Here is a 20660-nt window from a genome sequence, read left to right as displayed (position 1 = left end):
CACCTCATTTATTTTAATAGTTTGCCATTTGCTTTGATACAAAAAGATCAGAAGTACATTATTAATAGCACAATTTATAAGTGAAATTTGTAAAGTAAAGGTGGTGAATGTTATTATTTCACAGTGAAGGTTTTTCCTATTTACATGCAAACTTCTTGTTGTTTTTTGTTTTATAAAGTTACATTTTATACAGACGACATGACATTTTTAATAGACAAAATATAAATTCAGGTATTTGCTGCTTTACCATAGCTGTTAATGAATGGCATTGAGGTACACAATAGTTGCCATATAACAGAAAATAAATCTAACAAAACCTGCCCCCATCAGATGTCTCAAGGCTTTGATTATATATTTTTATCAACAGTTTGTGAAAAGTCTAAGAATCACAACTCTTTTCTTGAATATTACCTTATTGTCAAACACTTACAGATAAGCATTTGCAGGCATTGCTCTTGATAAACATAATTTTATTCCTTTGATGGAAATTTAAAATTATGTGAAAATAGTCATAAGGAAGTGTACTTTAGAAGAATCTTTGTGTTGAACAATTTCAAAATAATCTACCTCATTTTATTTTTTGACATTTCCGACAATTACTTTGCATCTCCTGATGGAATTCAATGAAACTTATTTATGAACGCTACATGAATTGCACAGCACATGAACTATATCAAGAATATCTCTGATTTTAAACTGAATGTCTCACATATTTTGGGGTGCGCATACAAAATCAGGCTGTTCTTTACTATCCCCCGACGAAAGTCGGAGGGATATAGTTTTGGCGTTGTCCGTCCGTCTTTCTGTCCGTCCTTCTGTCCGGAGCCATATCTAGGAAATGGTTGGGAATATTTATTTAAAACTTCATATACTTGTTTACCACTATGAGTTCTTGCAGCCCGTCAAGTTTCAGTCAGATTGTCCAAGTAACACCAGAGTTATGGCCCTTAGAAATTTCTAGTGTTAACTATATAGGGTACTATAAATATGGCAATTTCTGCATCATAATTTTTGATATATTTGACCTAGAACTATGAAACTTAAACAGAATTTAGATCACCATAATGTGGTTGTGTACACACAATTTCGTTTGGATTTATTTGTAAATTAAGAGTTATTGCCCTTTAATTGTATAAAAATCCACATATTTGTACATAACAAATTTACCATTTGGTAGAATTTCATTAAATTTCTTTCATTATTTTCTGTGAACATTTATTATAAAAATGTGAAGTTGCGCACCCACACCTGGTCACCCACTTGCCTTGGTCACCCCCCCCCCACCCCCCTCAAAAAAAAAAATTTGTTTTTTCATTTCTTATTTTAGATTTTTTTCAAACCTTCCATGATTATTTATCAACATGCAAGTTGTACCATTCCCCCACCTCACTCCTCCACCCAGTCATGCCCACCACTGATCATGCATCCTCTGCCCCCCCCCCACCCCTTCCCTCAACTTCACCCTTTTACCCTTTTTTTTCATTTTTAATTTTCCATCAATATTTATAATCAAAATGTGAAATTTTGTTTCCTCTCCCGTTCCCCCGCACCCTCACCCCCTAAAAAAATAAATATATATTAAGTTGTGACTGCACAAACCTTGTCCTCCGCCATGTTCAAAATATCTTACCTGTGTTCTCTTAAGAACATCTGTTCTTTTAAGTTCAAATGTACTTGTTAAACAGCAACACCTAGTGCAAAACCACTCAAAGACAATATTACGTTCCAGTTAAACTTCAAGCTCACATTTCAATTAACTGCATTTAATTTTAAAAGCTAAGCTTACTACAGTAAGCATATCCCATTCAAAATAAATTCTTTAGTCAGGATCAAAGTATCATACATTTATTATGTACTCTTTTTATTAAACATTTGTTTTCTGTTAAATTGATTTTGGCTAATGAAATTATTTGCTTCTTATTAACATCCTTAACTTTTTGCCGGATATATTTTTATGCCATTCCTCACCACAAACCCTTTTGGTGGGGGATACCAATTCATCGAATTTACTTGTTTCATATAAGTTCCATAGGAACTTATAAAATTATTTTGACATTTTCTATAGCACCAGGTCTTCAGAAACTTGTTTATTTGGGTTTTACGACACACCAACACAGTATAGGTTATATGGCGCCAAACACGACTACAAATTTTGGTTCTACATCTCATTTACATCGAAAATTCAGAAACTTAAATTCACATAAACACTTCATTATACACAACCCTCTGACTTTAAACCTATTGGCTTCTTTCTATGTCTCATTGTAGGACATAAAATCCTTACCCTGCCATTTTTATCTTGCATGGGGATTTTGATTGAATGCTTCAAATACTAACTGAAACACAATAGAGTATAAGAAGACCTGACCCTGTTGAGAAAGGGTACAAGGAACTGAAGAAGGAATAGGACTATTTCTGTTTAGACTGCGGCGACAGGTGTAGGCTTACACTTGATATTGTAGTAATCAACCTTTAAATCTGACTTCACTAGAGAATTTAATGAGGATTTCTGCATGTTTCAGAATCTGGAAGTTGTAGCATAACGTGGTTTATCCAGATAACATAGAAAAAAGCATAGACCTACCATTTGGAAAGGAAAATCTTGCATGTAAGATTGACAGGCAGGTCCACCTAATTGGCATTTCTTCTCCATTATATATCTGAGTCAACCATGCACCAAGACTGGTATCACTAGCATCAGAATTTTCGGTAATTCAAGGGCCATAATTATAAAGTGCTTGAGCCGATTTGGCTAGTTATCAGACTTGGTCGAGGACTTACTGGCAAACACATTTTGTTTAAGTTTAGTGAAGATTGAAAGAGAACTGTTTGACTTGGAGCACAGATAAGATTTGAAACATACTGACAGATGGACACACACAGAGACAGGAGTAAATCAATATGTCTCCCACCACAGTGGTGTGGGAGACATAATAAACCAATATAAGTTGATACTTATCCTGCATGGTGTAAAAGTACAACTTATTCCTTCTTTTCAGCCTTGATTGTGCGAATATACATTTTTGCATGTTTTTATACATACTTTACTAACTATTATTATTATTATGTACAACGCCATTGAATATATCATTGTATAAAAATAGGCGTTTAATTAAATTATTCAGTTTCAGTTTACTTTACAGATTACAAAAGAATTTTCATGAATAAACAATACTTAGAACTCGCTGAACAAATGTGTTTTGATAAGTTCCATTTATAATTACCTTTAAATAAAGTATTTTCTGAATTTTGAAAATCTGACAATATCCCTTTAAAATTTTGATGCCTCTTTTTTGACTTCATCTAATCTACTTTCATATTTAGGTAAATTCTGCATGAAAAGGTGTACATGTACTAAACACAAAGGCTTTCATTTGCATTTTTACAGTCGGACCTGGAACAGAAAGTAAAAACAGAAACATTTTACATAATTTTCTTCTATTATTTATGAGTACACTGTAATATCATAAAACCTCAGCACTTATAGTTTTATTTCTGATAACATGTTAGAGGGAAGTTGCATCACTCCTCCGTCTTCAAATATACAACATAAGGACAAAGAAAGCCATAGATCTCTCACCTGAGTGACACCGCTTGCTTAAAAAAATATTGGTAGATAGCCATGAAAGTAAAATATCTGTGAAATTATTCTGTTTCTGACATGAATATTTTTTTTTTCAATTTTAAGCTATATACATATAACAAGAGGGTCATGATGACCCTGAATCGCTCACCTGAGCAATATGAGCCACATGTTTAAAATACCAAACTGATGCTAAAATATTAGAAAGTTGGTCAGTAAGTCACATTCATGGTCACTGAAAGTCAAGTTTAAGATCGATGTGCCAAACTGTACATGTCATCCAAATTTCAAGGCTGTATCTTAAAAAAAAAGAAAGCAGGTCAAGGTCATGGTCAAGTGACCCCTAATCGCTTGGGGTCATCAGGTAATTATAATTAAACAGTCAGGAAATATGATCTGATAATTTTTTAAATATTTATTCCTATATAACTCATATAAAAAGTGACCCCAGGGCGGAGCCTCTTTTCACCCCAGGGGCATAATTTGAACAATCTTGTTCAAGATCCACTAGGCAATGCAACATACCAAATATCAAAGGCCTAGGCCTTGAACTTTCTGACAAGAAGATTTTTTTCCCCTATGTAAGTCTATGTTACATTTGGGATCCCAAGGGCAGGGCCTCTTTTCAGCCCCGGGGCATAATTTGAACAATTTTGGTAGGGGATCACAAGGCAATGCAACATACCAAATATCAAAAGCCTAGGCCTTGCAGTTTAAGGCAAAAAGATTTTTAAAGTTTTTCCTATGTAAGTCTATTTAAAACTTGAAACCCCCCGGGGCTGGGACTCTTTTCACCTCAGGGATATAATTTAAACAATTTTGGTAGAGGACCACAAGGTAATGCTACATACCAAAATCAAAGGCCTAGGTCTTGTGGTTTTAGACAAGAAGATTTTTTAAGTTTTTTCCTATATAAGTCTATGTAAAACTTGTGACCCCCGGGGAGGGGCCTATTTTTACCCCAGGGATATAATCTGAACAGCCTTCATAGAGGACCATAAGATGATGTCAAATATCAAGGCTCTACGCCTTGCGGTTTAGGAAAAGAAGATTTTTAAAGTTTTTCCTTTCGGTTGTCATGCCAACCAGAGTTCTGCATGGAATTCAATTCTTTGAATAATTTTGAAAGTGGGCCACCCCAGGATCATTCCTGTGAAGTTTGGTGTAATTCTGCTGTGGTTTTCAAGAAGAAGATTTTTTTTAGAAATTGTTGACGAACGCACGACGCACACCGCATGACGGACATTGAGTGGTCACAAAAGCTCACCATGAGCCTTTGGCTCAGTCGAGCTAAAATGGCTAGGTTCTCTTGCATAAATGGTTTTAACAAAATGGTATTCTGTTGAAATAAATTTGAACAATTTCTGACAAACAGAATAACAAAGTTTCTGCTTTAGCAATGTAGAGAAAAGTGGACACACACACTCACGGCTATGTTTTTTAACAATCAAGAGGGCTTGAAGAAATTTAACAGAGGGTCCTACATGTAACACTGTTGTGAGATTAGTTTTATACTGAGCCAGTACTTTTAGGAAATCAGCTCCGCTGCTGGCAGCCAAGTTTTCCAGCAAATGACCATAACTGGCAGGAATTACCGGTAAGTAGAGGGTCAACCATAACTGGCAGGAATTAAGTAGAGGGTCATCCAGTTAACATTGCTGTTACTTTGAAAATTTCAGGCTGGAAATTATTTTTAATGTCCATATAGCCATACTGGGAATATTGCCCCACCCTCTGGTGGTCATATTTTTAACTAGTCACCATAGCTTGAAATTTTGGTACAGGGTCATCTAAGGAACTTTACTTTTAAATTATTTTGAAATCAACAACCTATTAAAAGGACAAGATTTTTAAAGTCTTTCCCTTTGGTTGCCACAGCAATGAGAATTCTGCATTTATTACTTTGATTTAAAAGGAATATTAAACAGGGGCCATCTCAGGAATATTCCAGAGCAGTTTGTTGAAATGAACTTGGGAGTGAAAGGAGATGTTCTGTATAATAACAATTTTGGTGATCTAGCAACATGTCCTGAGGTTTGTTTGAAAAATACTTTTTCTATGATGTACTGTGTTGTAAAAATAATTATTTCAGTAATTTAGAACAAGTACTAGAATATGCAAAAAGCTTAAAAGCAAGGGTTGTCTTTTGACTTCAAAATATCAGGGGTCACTGACCTTGACCTTCAGCAAACTGACCATCAAAACAACAGTTGTCATCTACTGACCACAGGCAATCATCCTATGAATCTTGATGACTCTAGGCCAAGGAATTCTTTATTTATACAGTGGAAACAATTTTCAGTCACAAGGCCACTGTGAATTTGACCTCCTGACACCCAAAACTACAGGGGTCATCTACTGACCACAGGCAGTCATTCTTTGAAGTCTGATGATTGTAGGCCAAAGCCTTCTTAAGTAATTTCAGTCTCAAAGTCACTGAGAACATGACCTTGGACATGTTTACTGATTCCCAAAAGATTAGGGATCATTTGCTGACCACAAGCTATCATCCTAAGAAGTCTGACAATAGACTAAAGCATTATTTAGTTATTAAGCATAAACACCATTTTCAATCTCAAGGTCACTGTGACCCTGACCTTTGACCCCCCAAATACAATAGCAGTGACTAGCACAGGTAATCACCTATAAAGATTAACTATTGGAGACAAAGCATTCTCTAGTTTCTGATGGAAATTAAATGATCTACAAAAGGATAGGCTGACAGACAGACCCACCAACTTTGAGCAAAAACATAAATATATTCTTTGAAGTAGGGGGTAGCATGAAAAAAACCATAAAGATTATTAAATTTGTATCAAGAAATATGAACACATTCTTTCGCGGAATAATATTGCGCTCCCAAAGTCGCGCAGTATTTCCACTGCAGGACTTGTGCATATTTCTCGATGCAAATCTAAAAACCTATAAATATTCTTTATTTGAGCAGGTGCTTTATCTATGCAGAACCACCGACAATGTGAATACAATATTAATTACCCCCTTCAGCAGCATAACAGAAGCAAAAGCATATTAATTAAATAAATAATATAATTTAATATGCAGGTCATCATATTTAAAATGGGCCATATTGTTTTTATCTCTAATTCTTTTTTTGTATACCCTTTTGGAAGATATTTTCTTTACTTAATATTAGGAAGGAATCATGCAATTGTATTAATGCATTTGACATTTAACATTAAGTTAAATTCAAATAAGGGCTTAAAAAAAATGTAATAACAAGAGCTGTCACTAATGGTGACAAATGCCCCCGCAGTGCCTTGACCTTTGACCTGGTGACCTTGACCTATGACCTGGTGACCCCAAAGTCAGTAGGGGTCGTGTACTCAATAAGTACTATCAGCATGTGAAGTTTGAAGGTCCTGGGTGCAGTGGTTTGCAAGTAAAGTGCCTTCATGCAAAAAGTTAACGTTGTGACGAAAACGGACAGACAGTTGAAAACTAATATGCCTCCCTTCGGGGCATAAAAATATGATGTTAATGAATTTGCTTTAGAACAAAAGGCCTCCTAACAAAATGCTATTTTTAAGCATGATGACGCATAAATATTTCACAGCACAGCAAAAAAAATCAAACAAAACAACCGATCATGTAAAGTCAATTTCCTCTAGTCCAACTTTATTGGCATCTTTGTATGCCCAGCAGTAACAATAATGGCTCATTAGCTGATCTAACAACTCTCTCTCATCTAAAAACTCAAGCCGCTCAATTCTGAAACAACAAGAAAAACAAATATAAAAAGAACTTCATGAAAACCTAGCTCAAAGGTCTGAGAATGAAGAACAGTCTCTGAATAAAATATTGTCATTGGTCAATTTCAGAACTATGGTCAGATTCCTCCAATCAGATGCTGGGGCTCTGAGTCTGGTTTCGAAAATTTTCAAGATATTAACTGTGAACTCAATAATAAAACCTGTGATTAGACACCAGTCTCAGAATATAATTATACAAACTTATTTAATTTAGTCAATTTCAGAAGTGTGCTTAGCAACAACCAATCATACACTGGAATTTTTTTTAAAGTGTTTCTAATTTTCTTAGCTTATAAGCTTTGACTAAGACTATGATTGACAAAATGTCTTAAACACATATACTTCTGAAAGTATTTCATGAAAAAAAAACTGCCAGTAGAAATTATCAGTGGCTTTAGCAGGTAATGATTATGAAGCCAGAAATGCCTAAAGAAAAGAACAAATGACCTGAATTCCTCATGCATTGACCTCATGGGTAAAATATTTCTTCAAATGTTTTATACACAAATGGGAAAATTGATGTGAAAAAAAGACAAACAGATATTTGGAAAACATGCTGCAGGTGCATGTATATGCAGTAAAGAAAGCTCAAAGCTTACATACAAGTATTTTATTGATCGTATGACGGTCATTGATTATAAAACAAGTAGCGAAATTGTTTAAATCATATTTGTATCTAATTTGAGAAATAAAAAAATGTTTTCCATTGTAAATGGCAGATGTTAAATAAAGTTACTTTAAGTAACGTTTATTCAGCCTAACAGAAAGAAACTTTTACATGGTGATGAATTGGAAAATTGCACTGAGTATGTTTCTTTGAAATTGTTTTTTACCCTTACCTACTAAATTTCTATATTAAATAAACTTGTCCATGTTTCAATTTGGACAATACCATTAACTGTTAAAAGGGTTGTACTGACTGAATTGGTCACAAAGGCAGAATAAATCTTGTCCAGCATGATAGGGGTTAACAGTTATACTGGTACATTTTTTTTCCAAATTACAACTACAATTTTCTAAATTTACAACAGTGAAGAGTTTATCTCATACAGCTGCTTCATACAAACTTAAAGCTTGATAAACTGCAATATGCTTATGCAATTTATAACTGTTCCACATCACAACCACCATATTCTCTTACAATTGAGAAATTGTGTATTAGAATTACTTGACAAGTATAGTTACAGAAAAATATTTCATTTTTTACGAAAGACTTAGGTATATAAGAGTGAATTATTCTATCACAATTTCCTTGTTTGTCACAAAATATAAATGGTTTGGGATTTCCTGTTTTATTTCAGACAACTGTTACATTTAAAGCTCTTAAATCACAGAATATTTCCAGTGTATTTTAATCTGAAAAAAAGAAAGATCAGCTGTGAATAAAGACACCATTAAGCTCTCACAAAGGAGGCTTTAATAAAGACAGCCATACTTTATGTAATTGTAGTCCATGGCAGACTTCCCTTTACATTAATCAAAAAAGAAAAAAAAGCAGTTTACCTCTGTACATCAGCTTGTGGAAGACTTGAAAGCACATGTCTCATCTCCATGGCATCAGCACCATCAAAACCATGGTCTATGCACCTAAAATGTGCCATAATATACATGGTTTATGACCTGATACCAGGTTCTATGTATGAACTGCATGGTTTACCACCTAATATATTTGATAAAATATGCACCTAGAATATGTAATAAAATAATGGTATATTGCTTGACGGTATTAATATGGAGCAGGTAAAAAAAAACATGGTGTAAAAAACTGAGTCAAACACTGTAAGAGTGGTCTTACACATTGAACAGTCAATAAAATTATGGGTCTATGTGCTTAAAACAAATACTAAATTTGTCTATACACATTAAGTTCTACATACAGGGAATAACTAACAAAAGGACCTTGATAGCCCTAGATTGCTCACCTGATTTTTGGGAGATCAGCCGAGGAACATTTAAAGTAGAACAAGTGACCGAGTAATGCAGTGACAATACAGAAGTCCCCTACCAGTATAAAAACTTTGTAAGTGTTCGTTCCTTGTGGTTGTTGGCAACAGTGTTAGGACTAAAACAGCTTCAAGGCATTTAGGAGCTAAGAAACAAAAACTATTTTTATTTACATTTCAATAGTGACCCTGACCTTCAAGTACAGATCATGAACGCGACACATTGTCTCATCATGTGGAACACTTGTGTGCAGTACAAAGATAATCCATAAAAGTTATGGAATGGAATTTAAACAATATTACTTGACCATCAATAATGAGCTTGACCTTTGACCGACAACCATGGGTCATGTGCGGGACACATCTATAGTCAAATCATTGGGAACATTTCTGTGTAGTAATAAAAAATCATTTAATGCAATTAAAAGTTATGGGGCAGAATTTTTTTTTTACCTGAACTTAGTTACTTCGACCTTTAACGAACAAGCATAGGTGTATGTGTTCAAACACTGTGTCATCACATTTGTGTACCACTAAGATAACCCATCAAAGCATATAAAGTCATAGAGCAGAAACAATTTTTACTTGACCTTCAACAGTGACCTTGACCTTTGACCTATAAGCATAAGTCAAGTAGAAGCATGATCTACATATTGCCCTCTATTTACATACCAAGGTTTATCAACCTAGCTTAAATATTTTTTAGTATTTGCAGGATCCTGTTTTGGGGACAGACGGATGGAGGGCATTCCTACAGTCCGCTCCTGTGTTCCAACAGTAGGGGACTAATAATGTAACAAGTTAGCTACACTGTTAGTATTCAAAATAGTTAGTAGCACAATTCAACTGTTTATCCTCAAAACTGAAAGTATCCAATATCAATGATTTTCAAATGACAAACATCTTTAGGACAAAGCTAAGCAAAAATATAAACTGAAACATCTTAATATTTCTTCACCTGAAAGTTATGCAACCTCTGTAACATGCAATTCTTAACCTTAACAGCATACAGGCCAAAGTAAACAAATAAGTATGAAAAAACTGACCTCTGGGTCTCTCTAAAAAGTACATCCAGTTTTTTCCTTTCCAGTATGTTTGGGTGAAATATACAGGAACAGTGTCTGGTTACCATTCTTGTATTTTAGGTATGATAAATGCAAACTTGTTTCCTATATTTTTAGACATAATTACATTTAGAACAGAACCTTTAAATAATTCATAAAGAAAAGCAGACAATTTCCCTAACCAGTGTTCCTTGATTTTGTTCCAAATTATTCTCCACAAGTAAACAAGAGCTGTCCGTAAGACAGCATGCTTGACTTTTCTGAGTGCTTGATTCTGAATTGCAAGTAAAAGGGGCAAAACTCTGTCAAAATTCAAATCAGGGTTATGGGGATTGTTTCTTCTGGTGTAGACTTTGATAGTAAATAACTACTTTAAGTTTCAAGTCAAAGGCTTTGATAGTAACAGAGAAACTTGACTTTATCAAAAACTTTAGCCAAAACATTCTAATTTAATAAGGGGCATAACTATGTCAAAATTCAAATTAGTGTTATGGGGATTGTTTTTCCTGGTGTAGACTTTGATAGTAAATAACTATATTAAGTTTCAAGTCGATAGCTTTGATAGTAACAGAGATATTTGACTTCATCAAAAACTTTAACGCCGGGGCGAGTGCAATATTATGTTATGTTCATCGGGAAATTGAGCTAGAAAAACCTCTCTACACCAACCAAATGGGAAGAACAAAATGCAGTCAAACATTTTCTTAAATAAATAATAAATAGCAGAACCATGTTTTAATATGTCAAAACTACATCAGAGTCAATAATACATGTGGCGTATAAACGAATTGTATTGTTCAGTTATGTTAAAACTTTGTTCTTCAATTTTATTTTGATTCTAGTATGCCTTTCATGTAAACAAGTAGATTAGATTGGGAAGCAGTATTTCATGGTACATGCATGGTGTGAAATATAGTAGGATGACATGACATCAATGCAAGTGTGTTTAACAGGGTTAAAATAAAAGAAGTATTACATTCCGCAGAATAACTTAGCAGTCAGTAGACATCTAATGATTTATTTTTTGCACTTAATAACCTATACAGCGTGTTAACCTTAAGTGTAACACCACTCAGTTATATAATTTTTCTCAACTGGCATTCCTGTGCTCTATCTATTGACCAACTTTGTAACAACTTACATGAATCTGATGTAGTTTTTTCGCTCAAAATATGAAGATTTTTATACCTTTTTATCTGAGTCTGTATGCTGGCACAGTATTCACTGTGTAACATACATTCCCTGGAACGTAGATTCTCCATCATAATCTGACCAAACCTATCACCCATGTTCACCTGTAATATTGGAAATATAGTCATATTTATTGTTCTGTTTCTGTTACATCTGTTCACATATTATGTTATAAGAAAATGCAACTGGACAGAAAGTTACTTTCAGCTGATTTTTAGTACAGCAGCTGCTTAAATATCACTCATACTGTATGTATAAAAAAATGAGCACTTACTGCATAACATACGTATATATATTAATACAAATTAAAACAGATAAACACGATTCTAATAATTTATTATGCTTGTATCTGTTAAAACACACTTACATTTAAATGACGTCATGTTAACGTGCAATGACATAAATGACTTCTAAGCACTTATAAAATGATGAAAAAATCAATTTATTCTATATTAGTTTTAACAAAAAAGCAAACACTAATTTTTCACTTCCTAATGTCAGATTCAAAGTTGATACCTAACTCTGAATTCCTGTTTTTATTAAAAAAAACTGAGATGGCTTGATTTGTTTATTACTTCACCAAACAAGAGCACACGCCTTGCTGGTGCAGATGCTCATCTGATTTTTTTGTCTCTGTATAATAGAAATATTGTCATACCCATGATTTTCAAAGTCCAAAAGTGGCCATAGTTCTTGCAAAAAGCAATGTAGAGTTAATGTCTTGCTGCGCAGAGTCAGCTTTTAATGGCGAATAACTGTTCCAAGTTTTAAAGCAATAGCTTTGACCATTAAGGAGAAAAGCTGACCTAAACATAAAACTTAACAAAGAAATCTAATTTTCAAAGTCCAAAAGGGGCCATAATTCTTGCAAAAAGCAGAATGGAGTTATGTTTCTAGCTGTGAAGAGTCAGCTTTTGATGGTGAACAAGTTTGCAAGTTTTAAAGCAATAGCTTTGATAGTTTCGGAGAAAAGTTGACCTAAACATAAAACAACAAAGAAATCTGATATTTTCTCAGTCCAAATGGGGCCATTATTCTTGCAAAATGCAGGATGGAGTATGTTTCTTGCTGTACAGAGTCAGCTATTTATGGTGAACAAGTGTTGCAAGTTTTAAAGCAATAGCTTTGACAGTTTAGTAGAAAAGCTAAACATAAAATTTAACCAGGCAACACCGATGCCAACAATGATCAAGTGATGCCAATAACTCATCTTTTTTTCCAAAAAAATCAGATGAGCTAAAATAGGAAATCCATCTTTGTATATTCTTCAATGAGCAACTAGTTTGGCACATGAACCACAGAAGGACTCCTATAACATCAAATTTTGGTGCATCACGACACAAGATTCACTACCACACAATGAAAGTGCATCAGCACACATTAGTGAGCATGATAGAATGAAAGTAAGTAATGCCTTCTTGTGACTTATCATCTGATCCACAACAATTCATCATTCAGATGCTTGTATAGTTATTAAAGTATAAAAGGAAATGTTAAAATTCCAGCACATCTAAATTCTGAATCATGGTTTATCATATGATATACAACAAGGAAGTCTAGACTATTTCACAACTGACATATCATTATTATTACACCAGATTTATACAGCGCCCTTTTCATGATAAACACATTCAAAGGTGCTTTGCATAAACCTAAGACTTACCTGCTCATAATTTATAAATAATACTGTTGGAAAATTTTTAGTAATCCATTTCAACAAGTTATCTGTATCAGTTTTTTCAATATACACTAAGACACATTCTGCAATAAAAAGTGTTGGAACAGTTTTGTCTATCCCGCATTCTGTGAGCTTATGATCCAGTTCATTTAAGTTTTTGAGATTCCCTGCTATAAGATGATAGTCTTTACTGTACAAGTCTGTACTGCTAAACTTGATGTCATCATCTGAAACATATTAAGGTGGAATAGTACTTTGTATTTTTTTTACAACCCGCATATGATTTTGATATCATATCAAAGTAGAAGTTATCCCCAGTATGAATGTGTAGCTGTTTTCTTGGTTACTAGTGAAACTTTTTAGCTATGACGTCGCAAACATTACCATGCACGTCGTTAACAAGCGATAAAAAGTCGGTTTATTTTCTATCATTTGTTCATTTTTCAATTTACGGCATTGAAACTTACATATTTATGTGTGTTACACAAAGGTCTACGGCGCTGGATAGTTTTTGTCACTTCTGTTTTCAAAACGATGGTAAAAATGAAGAAAAACGACATTCTCAAAATTTTACTTTTATTGAAAAAATTGCACACTCGTTAAATTACCGGGAAAACGGCTCGAAATTTTTTAGCCATAATTTTATATATTCAAGATAAAATTATGTTTGATAAAATTTCAAAAAATTGAGAACTTTTACATCTAGTATTCTTTTCAGTCACTGATTTTGTCCCCTATCCGACGAACAAAAAGTGACGTCAAAGTGCGTTTTTAGATACAACCTTTTGTAAGAATATTCTGTATACTTAAAAAGACATGACTATTCCCCTATAAATATACTTCATTTTTCTCAGTTCTTAATTGTTTTATTATAAAAATATTTCATGAATGAATTTTATAACAATTTTTTTCCAGATCTTGTTTAATCTGGCAAAATTGTGCTGTCATGTAGGCAATCAAAGTCATTTATAAATATACCTTTTTTTTCATTTTTTACGAAAAGAAAATTGTTTGAAAATTTTAATAACTAAAGAATGTAAAAGCTGAACAACTTTACAGAAGGATCTCGAGCCCGCCCGCCCACTTCGCTTAGTAGTGAGAGCGCAGATCTGCAGATCGCGGGTTCGTGAGCTCGAGCTCTGAGCGAGGCGTACTTTCTACGTGACGATATGATAAAAACAGTGTCTGAAATCATTCGTCCTCCACCTCTGATTCATGAGGGGAAGTTGGCAGTTACTTAGCGGGGAACATGTTTGTACTGGTACAGAATCCAGGGAAGCTGAATTGGTCAACTGCCTGATGTTGCATAAATGAAATACTATTGAAAAAAAACAACAAAAAACAAGCAAACAAACAAAAGAAGAATCTCATGACTACAGCGAGAGCACACGAACATGTGACATAACAGATTTAATCAATTGTAGTGATAAAGACAATGTCTTACAGGAAGACTTTTCCGCAGGTATTAACTTTTTTTTCTAAAATGTAGTAGTGTTTGACAATTACTTGTTTCCCTTTAAAATAATACTTTGCAGTGATAGGTGTTGGTACATAGATGTTTAGATTTTATACATGTACTTTTACCTTTGCTAGTAACATAAATAGAAGCTCGTGCTTTATTTTGTTGATGATTAGAGATATCGCAGTTTTGATGAATAAAATTCAGACGTAGGCGTACATTTGTGATTAAAAACTGTTTCAAGCAGACGTTAATACTACGGTGGTATGTTTAGGACATGCATCGATTTTTTGAAGATTAAATTATTTCGCGCGCACGACTTCTTATCTCGTGCTCTCGACAACTTATCTCATGATCAAGGAATATTATCTGGAAAGCACGACATTTTGGCATTTAAAATTTAGCATGGCGCACCGGCCTTCCGCAGTCTCATTACTATACTATTAAAAACGTAACCCGCTTCCAAAATGATAAAAAATGGAATTGCTAAAGAATAAATTGTAATATATAAAAAACAGCCACTGTGCTATTCAGTTTTTCGCCTATCTGAACATCACCACCCCTCCTACCCCACCCCTCCCCCGCCCTCCACAAAAAAATATATTAAAAGAGAAAGAAACGTCGTATCAAGTTTGGCCTTCCGGAATAACGAAACACGATTGTATTAATCAAATTTGAAATAAAAAGTGGTGAAAGTAATGAAAAGTTATGATATATTTGTCTGTCCCCAACGAAATATTACTACTCTATCCACTTACCTGACCCTCACCTTACATCACTCAGTTCATCGGTGAGTCCAACAGTGATACGATATGTGACTTTTAAATAACAAAATTTTCCATGTCATATAGATACAGGGAAATATTCATGTGTGAGTGGGTGCAAACGTGTGTACGTGCGTGCATGCGTGCGTGCGTCCGTCCGTCCGGCTAATTTTTGTCCAGATCATAACTTCGTCGTATATTTTGAAAATACTTTATGCTTTACTCAGTGAGATCGATTCTCGCGAGCAAACAAAGGACATCTATCTGTAGGATAAATGTAAGATTTAACTGAGGTGGTTAAAGAAAGGTTGTAATCACAACAAGAGCACCGCCTTGCGGGTGCTGACGCTCATCTGATTTTTTTTGTATAATAGAAATATTGTCCTACCCATGATTTTCTAAGTCTAAAAAGGGCCATCATTCTTGCAAAAAGCAGGACAGAGTTATGTTTCTTGATGTACAATGTCCACTTATGATGGTGAAAAACTGTTGCAAGTTTTAAAGCAATAGCTTTGATAGTTTATGAGAAAAGTTGCCTTAAACATAATACTCAACCAAGAAAATGATTTTCTAAGTCCAAAAGGGGCAATAATTCTTGCAAAAAGCAAGATGGAGTTATGTTTCTTGATGTACAGGGTCTGCTTATGATGGTGAACAAGTATTCCAAGTTTCAAAGCAATAGCTTTGATAGTTTAGGAGAAAAGTTGACCTAAACATAAAACTTAACCAAGAAATCTGATATTTTCTAAGTACAAAAGGGGCCATAAATCTTGCAAAAAGCAAGATGGAGTTATGTTTCTTGCTATACAGGGTCAGCTTATGATGGTGAACAAGTATTCCAAGTTTCAAAGCAATAGCTTTGATAGTTTAGGAGAAAAGCTGACCTAAACATAAAACTTAACCAGGCAACGCCGACGCAGACGCCGACAACCGCTCAAGTGATGACAATAACTCATCTTTTTTTTTCAAAAAATCAGATGAGCTAAAAATCATCATACTGAGACAAGCATGTAGCAGTTTCACAATGTGGAGCAACAAAAATTAAACAGACGGATGTTGAGACTGACGTCACACTGACACAATTTTAGTCATATAGCGGCTTTCTAGTTTTTGATGATGGAGGAGACCCTATGTTTCCGTCTGTGCATTATTTAAGGGAAGAGATAAATTGTCATGCGCAGGAGATTATATGCGCGTACGAGATAAAATGTCAAAGACACAAGATAAAATGTCATGCGCTCGATATAAGACGTCATGGGCTCGAGATAAATGCCCTTTTCCTAAACATAACGTCGCATAATACAGTGCTGGTATCCTTAAAATATTAACAGTGTAAAGTTCGATCTTGTTTGTAGACAGGCATTTTTTCTATAAAGAATAAAGACATTAAAAGTATGTCAACATTCAAATTATTTGCAATTTTTATCGACAGGATGAAATGCTAAAAATGGCACATTGCCGTGACCGTCAGCAGGGAATATGCGCAATATTAACTGAGAAGGTCGGAAAAGTGCTAGTGCAACTAACTGGTCAAAAATAATGGACTCATTGTACGTGTAATAGTTTGGGATCGCATCGATATTGCGTGGAACAATCTATATCAAATGTTTAATCAAATGCAATAATTCTATAAATTATGTCTTTCATTCTTACCCTTTCCTACTTACTGTGTTCAAACTATGAAGTATGTATTTAATTTGTATATGTATAACTGGGGATAAAATATGTTTAAACTAAAATGCAATAGTACATTTTTTCCAACTGTTATGAAAATGAGTTAATGCGTTTTTGTTTTTTTTCATTCAATAGCCATTTTTGATTTATTATATATGTTCAGTGCTTTATTGTTTTTTCGGTTATAAAAATGTTCTGAATAGAAAATAGAATAGAATTCTTTTATTACCTCCACATAGGAAGAGTACGTAATATGTTATACATGCAAAAATACATTTAACATAAAGTATTTTTTAAATAACAATACATAATGCAAAAATACTTAAAGCTAGATACTTTGCGATTTCTGTCATATGCACATACAAAGCGTGATTGAAAATGTATTGTGTCTGTTCATCCATATTATTCTATTGACGCAACGTTAATTAGATAGAGTTTATATTTTGACGTCACAATTTACTGAGGGATATGTTTAATAAACCATTAATTAAAAAATAACTGGATGGTAAAGGTACTTGATTTTTTAATATACTATCAAACATAAGTTTATCTTGAAAAAAATTGGCAAAAAAATTTCGAGCCGTTTTTCCGTTAATTAGACAAGTGTGCCATTTTTTCTAAAAATCTGAAAAACTGGAAATATCGTTTTTCTTCATTTTTTTCATAATTTTGAAAATAAAAGTGACAAATACTGTCTAGCGCCATAGACTTTTGTGTAACTCACATAAAGATGTAAGTTTCATTGCTGTAAATAGAAAAATAAACAAATGAGAGAGAATAAACCGATTTTTTATTGCTTTTTAACATGGCGCCAAAACAGACGTGCATGGTAATGTTTGCGACGTCATAGCTAAAAAGTTTCACTAGTAACCAAGAAAACAGCTACACATTCATGCCGGGGATAACTTCTACTTTAATATGGTATCAAAATCATATGCGGGTTGTAAAAAAATTACAAAGTGCTATTCCACCTTAAGGTTACTGTTAAGCTTATATAATATAATCTGCTACACAAAGAATGTGAATACTGTATTTTTTCTTTAAAATCTCCAATACTTTAAAAATTGAATTATATAATTTATTTGGTAACAAACTTTGAAATGTTTAATTGACTTCCAGATGTTTTTGCTCTGCAAACAGGCTCTGTTTATATAAAAAAATCTTACCCATGCAGGAGAAAGAAATGTTAACAAATTACTGGCTATAGCTGTAAGGTGTAAACATTTTCAAGAGTACTTACCTTCACTTGTAATTTTCTGAAGCAATGCCTGTGATCTCCTGATAAACTGTATTTTCTTTGATGTGACAGCAGGAAAGTCTGTCTCCACATAGGAAGCTGGATTGGTTCCTGCATCCTTTAAGTTCCAGTAGAGGCTGTCGAAGCCAGCACCCAGGCTGATCACCTGACATTTTCCCTTTGTCAACTGAAATACAGTACCAAGAAACATTAAATTACTATTTCCTGTTGTCTTGGGCATGACATGTCGTCTCATTATGGGGAACATTTATGCCAAGTAATTTCAAAATCCCTTGATGAATGGCAGTGTGATGAACCGGACACCTGTTAACCTTTGACTTATAATTGTGACCTTGTCCTTGGAGCTAGGGGTCTGGGTCTTGTGCATGACACATCATCTCATAATTATAATTAACATTTATGCCAAGTTATTGCAAAATCCCTTCATGGGTGGCAGAGTTATGGATCAGACACGAAACAGACCCTGTTAACCTTTGATCTCTGTGACCTTGGAGCTAGGGGTCTTGGTCTAGCGTAAGACATATCGTCTAATCATGGTGAACATTTATGCCAAGTTATTTCAAAATCCTTTATGGACTGCAGGGTTGTCAATCAAAGTTTTAATGTTAGATTGCCCGTCACAAATATAAAACAATCTAAACATTGAATTATTTTAACTACATATTAAACAGCATAGCTGTCAAGGCTCTACAGAGGCCACGAGTGTGATCGGAGTTCGAAGGGGCAGTTGACCGTCATGGGGGTTTGGGAGGCGAAGCGCCCTGGAAGCCGGAGACAACCTCAAATGGAAATTTAGTTGGTTTTTTTAAACACCAAATTGACCTGGTTTTGAATCATCTATGATGTTAATTTATGCTGCAGAAAAAACACGTTGCACCGGTGAATGTAAAACCTGTATTATATATGGTATGAAGCGGTATGAAAACACCATGTTAATGTCGCCAGGCAAGTTTGATTCAATGATTTTCTATAAAAAAAAGTTTTTTTATTTTTTTAAACGCGTGTGACTTGGAATAATAGGTGTGTGAGCGTGATCTAGGGCTGAAATGCGTGTGACACACGCCGATGCATGTGTCTTGATAGGTTTGAAACAGTGTTAATTAGACTAGAAAGAATTGAAAATAGGCAATATCCGGGAATCTTCCCCTCTGTGTACGGAATGAATGAAAATAATAAAGGGAGGTAAAAAATACTTTGATTTAGAAACCTTTCTGAATGTCATAATTCAATATCTATAAGTTTAAGACACTCTTAGGGGTGGTGGTCGGGGATATACTTCATTCCATAGAGGGGAAGATAACCGGTTATTGCCTGAAAATGTTATTATAATTAATATACCGAAACAAATTTCTCAACCAGCAGTCGAAGTCCTTTCACACGTGCGTAGTAACCAATACTAATCTCTGGGGCATGGGTTTGTTTGGGCTTTGGAGTGAACATTGAAATGTAGGGGTCTGCCCAGTAGCCTTTGTCAACGGCAAATCTTTTGCACTGGGACGCGTCATCATTTGTAGCTCTTACACCTTCCTCACTTGACATTGCACATGAAATATTCTGACTTAATCACTTCAAAATCATGTTAATTCTTAAAAATTCTTTAGATTTGTTTACATGGGTTTTTCCGGCGGTGATTTGTAATAAATTACGAGTCGTGTAAATAACTCTAAAGCGGTGTTCATGTAAAAAAATCCATGATGTTGGTTTGATAATAAAATGTTCTGTCATTAATTAAATTGTCACAGTTTATGGTACAAATTAAACAGACGATATACACCTTCTATATCTTGGTTGGTAATTTGAACGTCTCACATATTTTTCATTATAATTTGTAAAATGAATAAATGTCCAGGATAAAGGAACGATGTAATGAGTTTGTTAGTTCTTTCTAGGGCCTATAATAATTTTTTATCATACACATGCCTCTTTTTTAATGGAGTTGTCTAGAGGTACGGACGGATCCGTATCTCTAGACAAGTCTGTTAGGGGTTTTCTATTCTCGATATCGACATTATAGGATAAATCCCGTTTTCTGGAATTACCCACCAATAAACACCCATTCCCGGTTTTACGGTGAGGGCAGGAAGGTCTAATACGGGGAGTAGAAACTCCGTATAAATCAATACATTTATCTGTACTATGCTGTCGTCCATACCTGTAAATATCGACCAGTCGTTAGCGATCGATATTTTGTTTTCGCCACTATCGATTAGCGCGTAATTAGCATATTACCTCATGTTAATCATGGAGCTATAACACTTATTGTTCAAAGGGTTTAC

At 34.4% G+C, this 20660-nt stretch overlaps 2 protein-coding genes across 2 annotated transcripts in view; one reads left to right on the top strand and one right to left on the bottom strand.

Moving 5' to 3' along the window:
* Positions 1–3421: 3421 nt before the first annotated feature.
* Positions 3422–20046, bottom strand: LOC123553761 (leucine carboxyl methyltransferase 1-like). The gene is made up of 6 exons (XM_045343381.2): positions 19723–20046; positions 18367–18550; positions 13215–13456; positions 11549–11655; positions 8857–8940; positions 3422–7312 (listed from the first exon to the last, which is right to left on the bottom strand). Exons 1-6 carry the CDS (start codon positions 19921–19923, stop codon positions 7189–7191), a joined length of 942 nt encoding a protein of 313 aa, XP_045199316.2. The 5' UTR covers positions 19924–20046; the 3' UTR covers positions 3422–7188.
* LOC123553760 (DNA excision repair protein ERCC-5-like) overlaps positions 20031–20660 on the top strand; it is a 38688-nt gene continuing 38058 nt past the window's right edge. Inside the window, exon 1 of the mRNA XM_053548826.1 lies at positions 20031–20171. The gene's annotated coding sequence lies outside the window, so the exon portion shown is untranslated. The remainder of the gene's footprint in view (positions 20172–20660) is intronic.

The sequence above is a fragment of the Mercenaria mercenaria genome, chromosome 7 (genome assembly GCF_021730395.1).
Source record: "Mercenaria mercenaria strain notata chromosome 7, MADL_Memer_1, whole genome shotgun sequence".
Lineage (NCBI taxonomy): Eukaryota > Metazoa > Mollusca > Bivalvia > Venerida > Veneridae > Mercenaria > Mercenaria mercenaria.
Note: the sequence above shows the minus strand (reverse complement) of the source record. Positions and strands in the feature narration are given on the sequence as shown.

Coding starts and splice junctions, on each gene's coding strand:
- LOC123553761 (XM_045343381.2), bottom strand. CDS start 19,923: ATGTCAAGTGAGGAAGGTGTAAGAGCTACAAATGATGACGCGTCCCAG. Junction 13,457..18,366: donor TCAGAAAATTACAAGTGAAG/GTAAGTACTCTT, acceptor AATATGTTTCAG/ATGATGACATCAAGTTTAGC. Junction 8,941..11,548: donor ATACAGACTCAGATAAAAAG/GTATAAAAATCT, acceptor GGCACATTTTAG/GTGCATAGACCATGGTTTTG.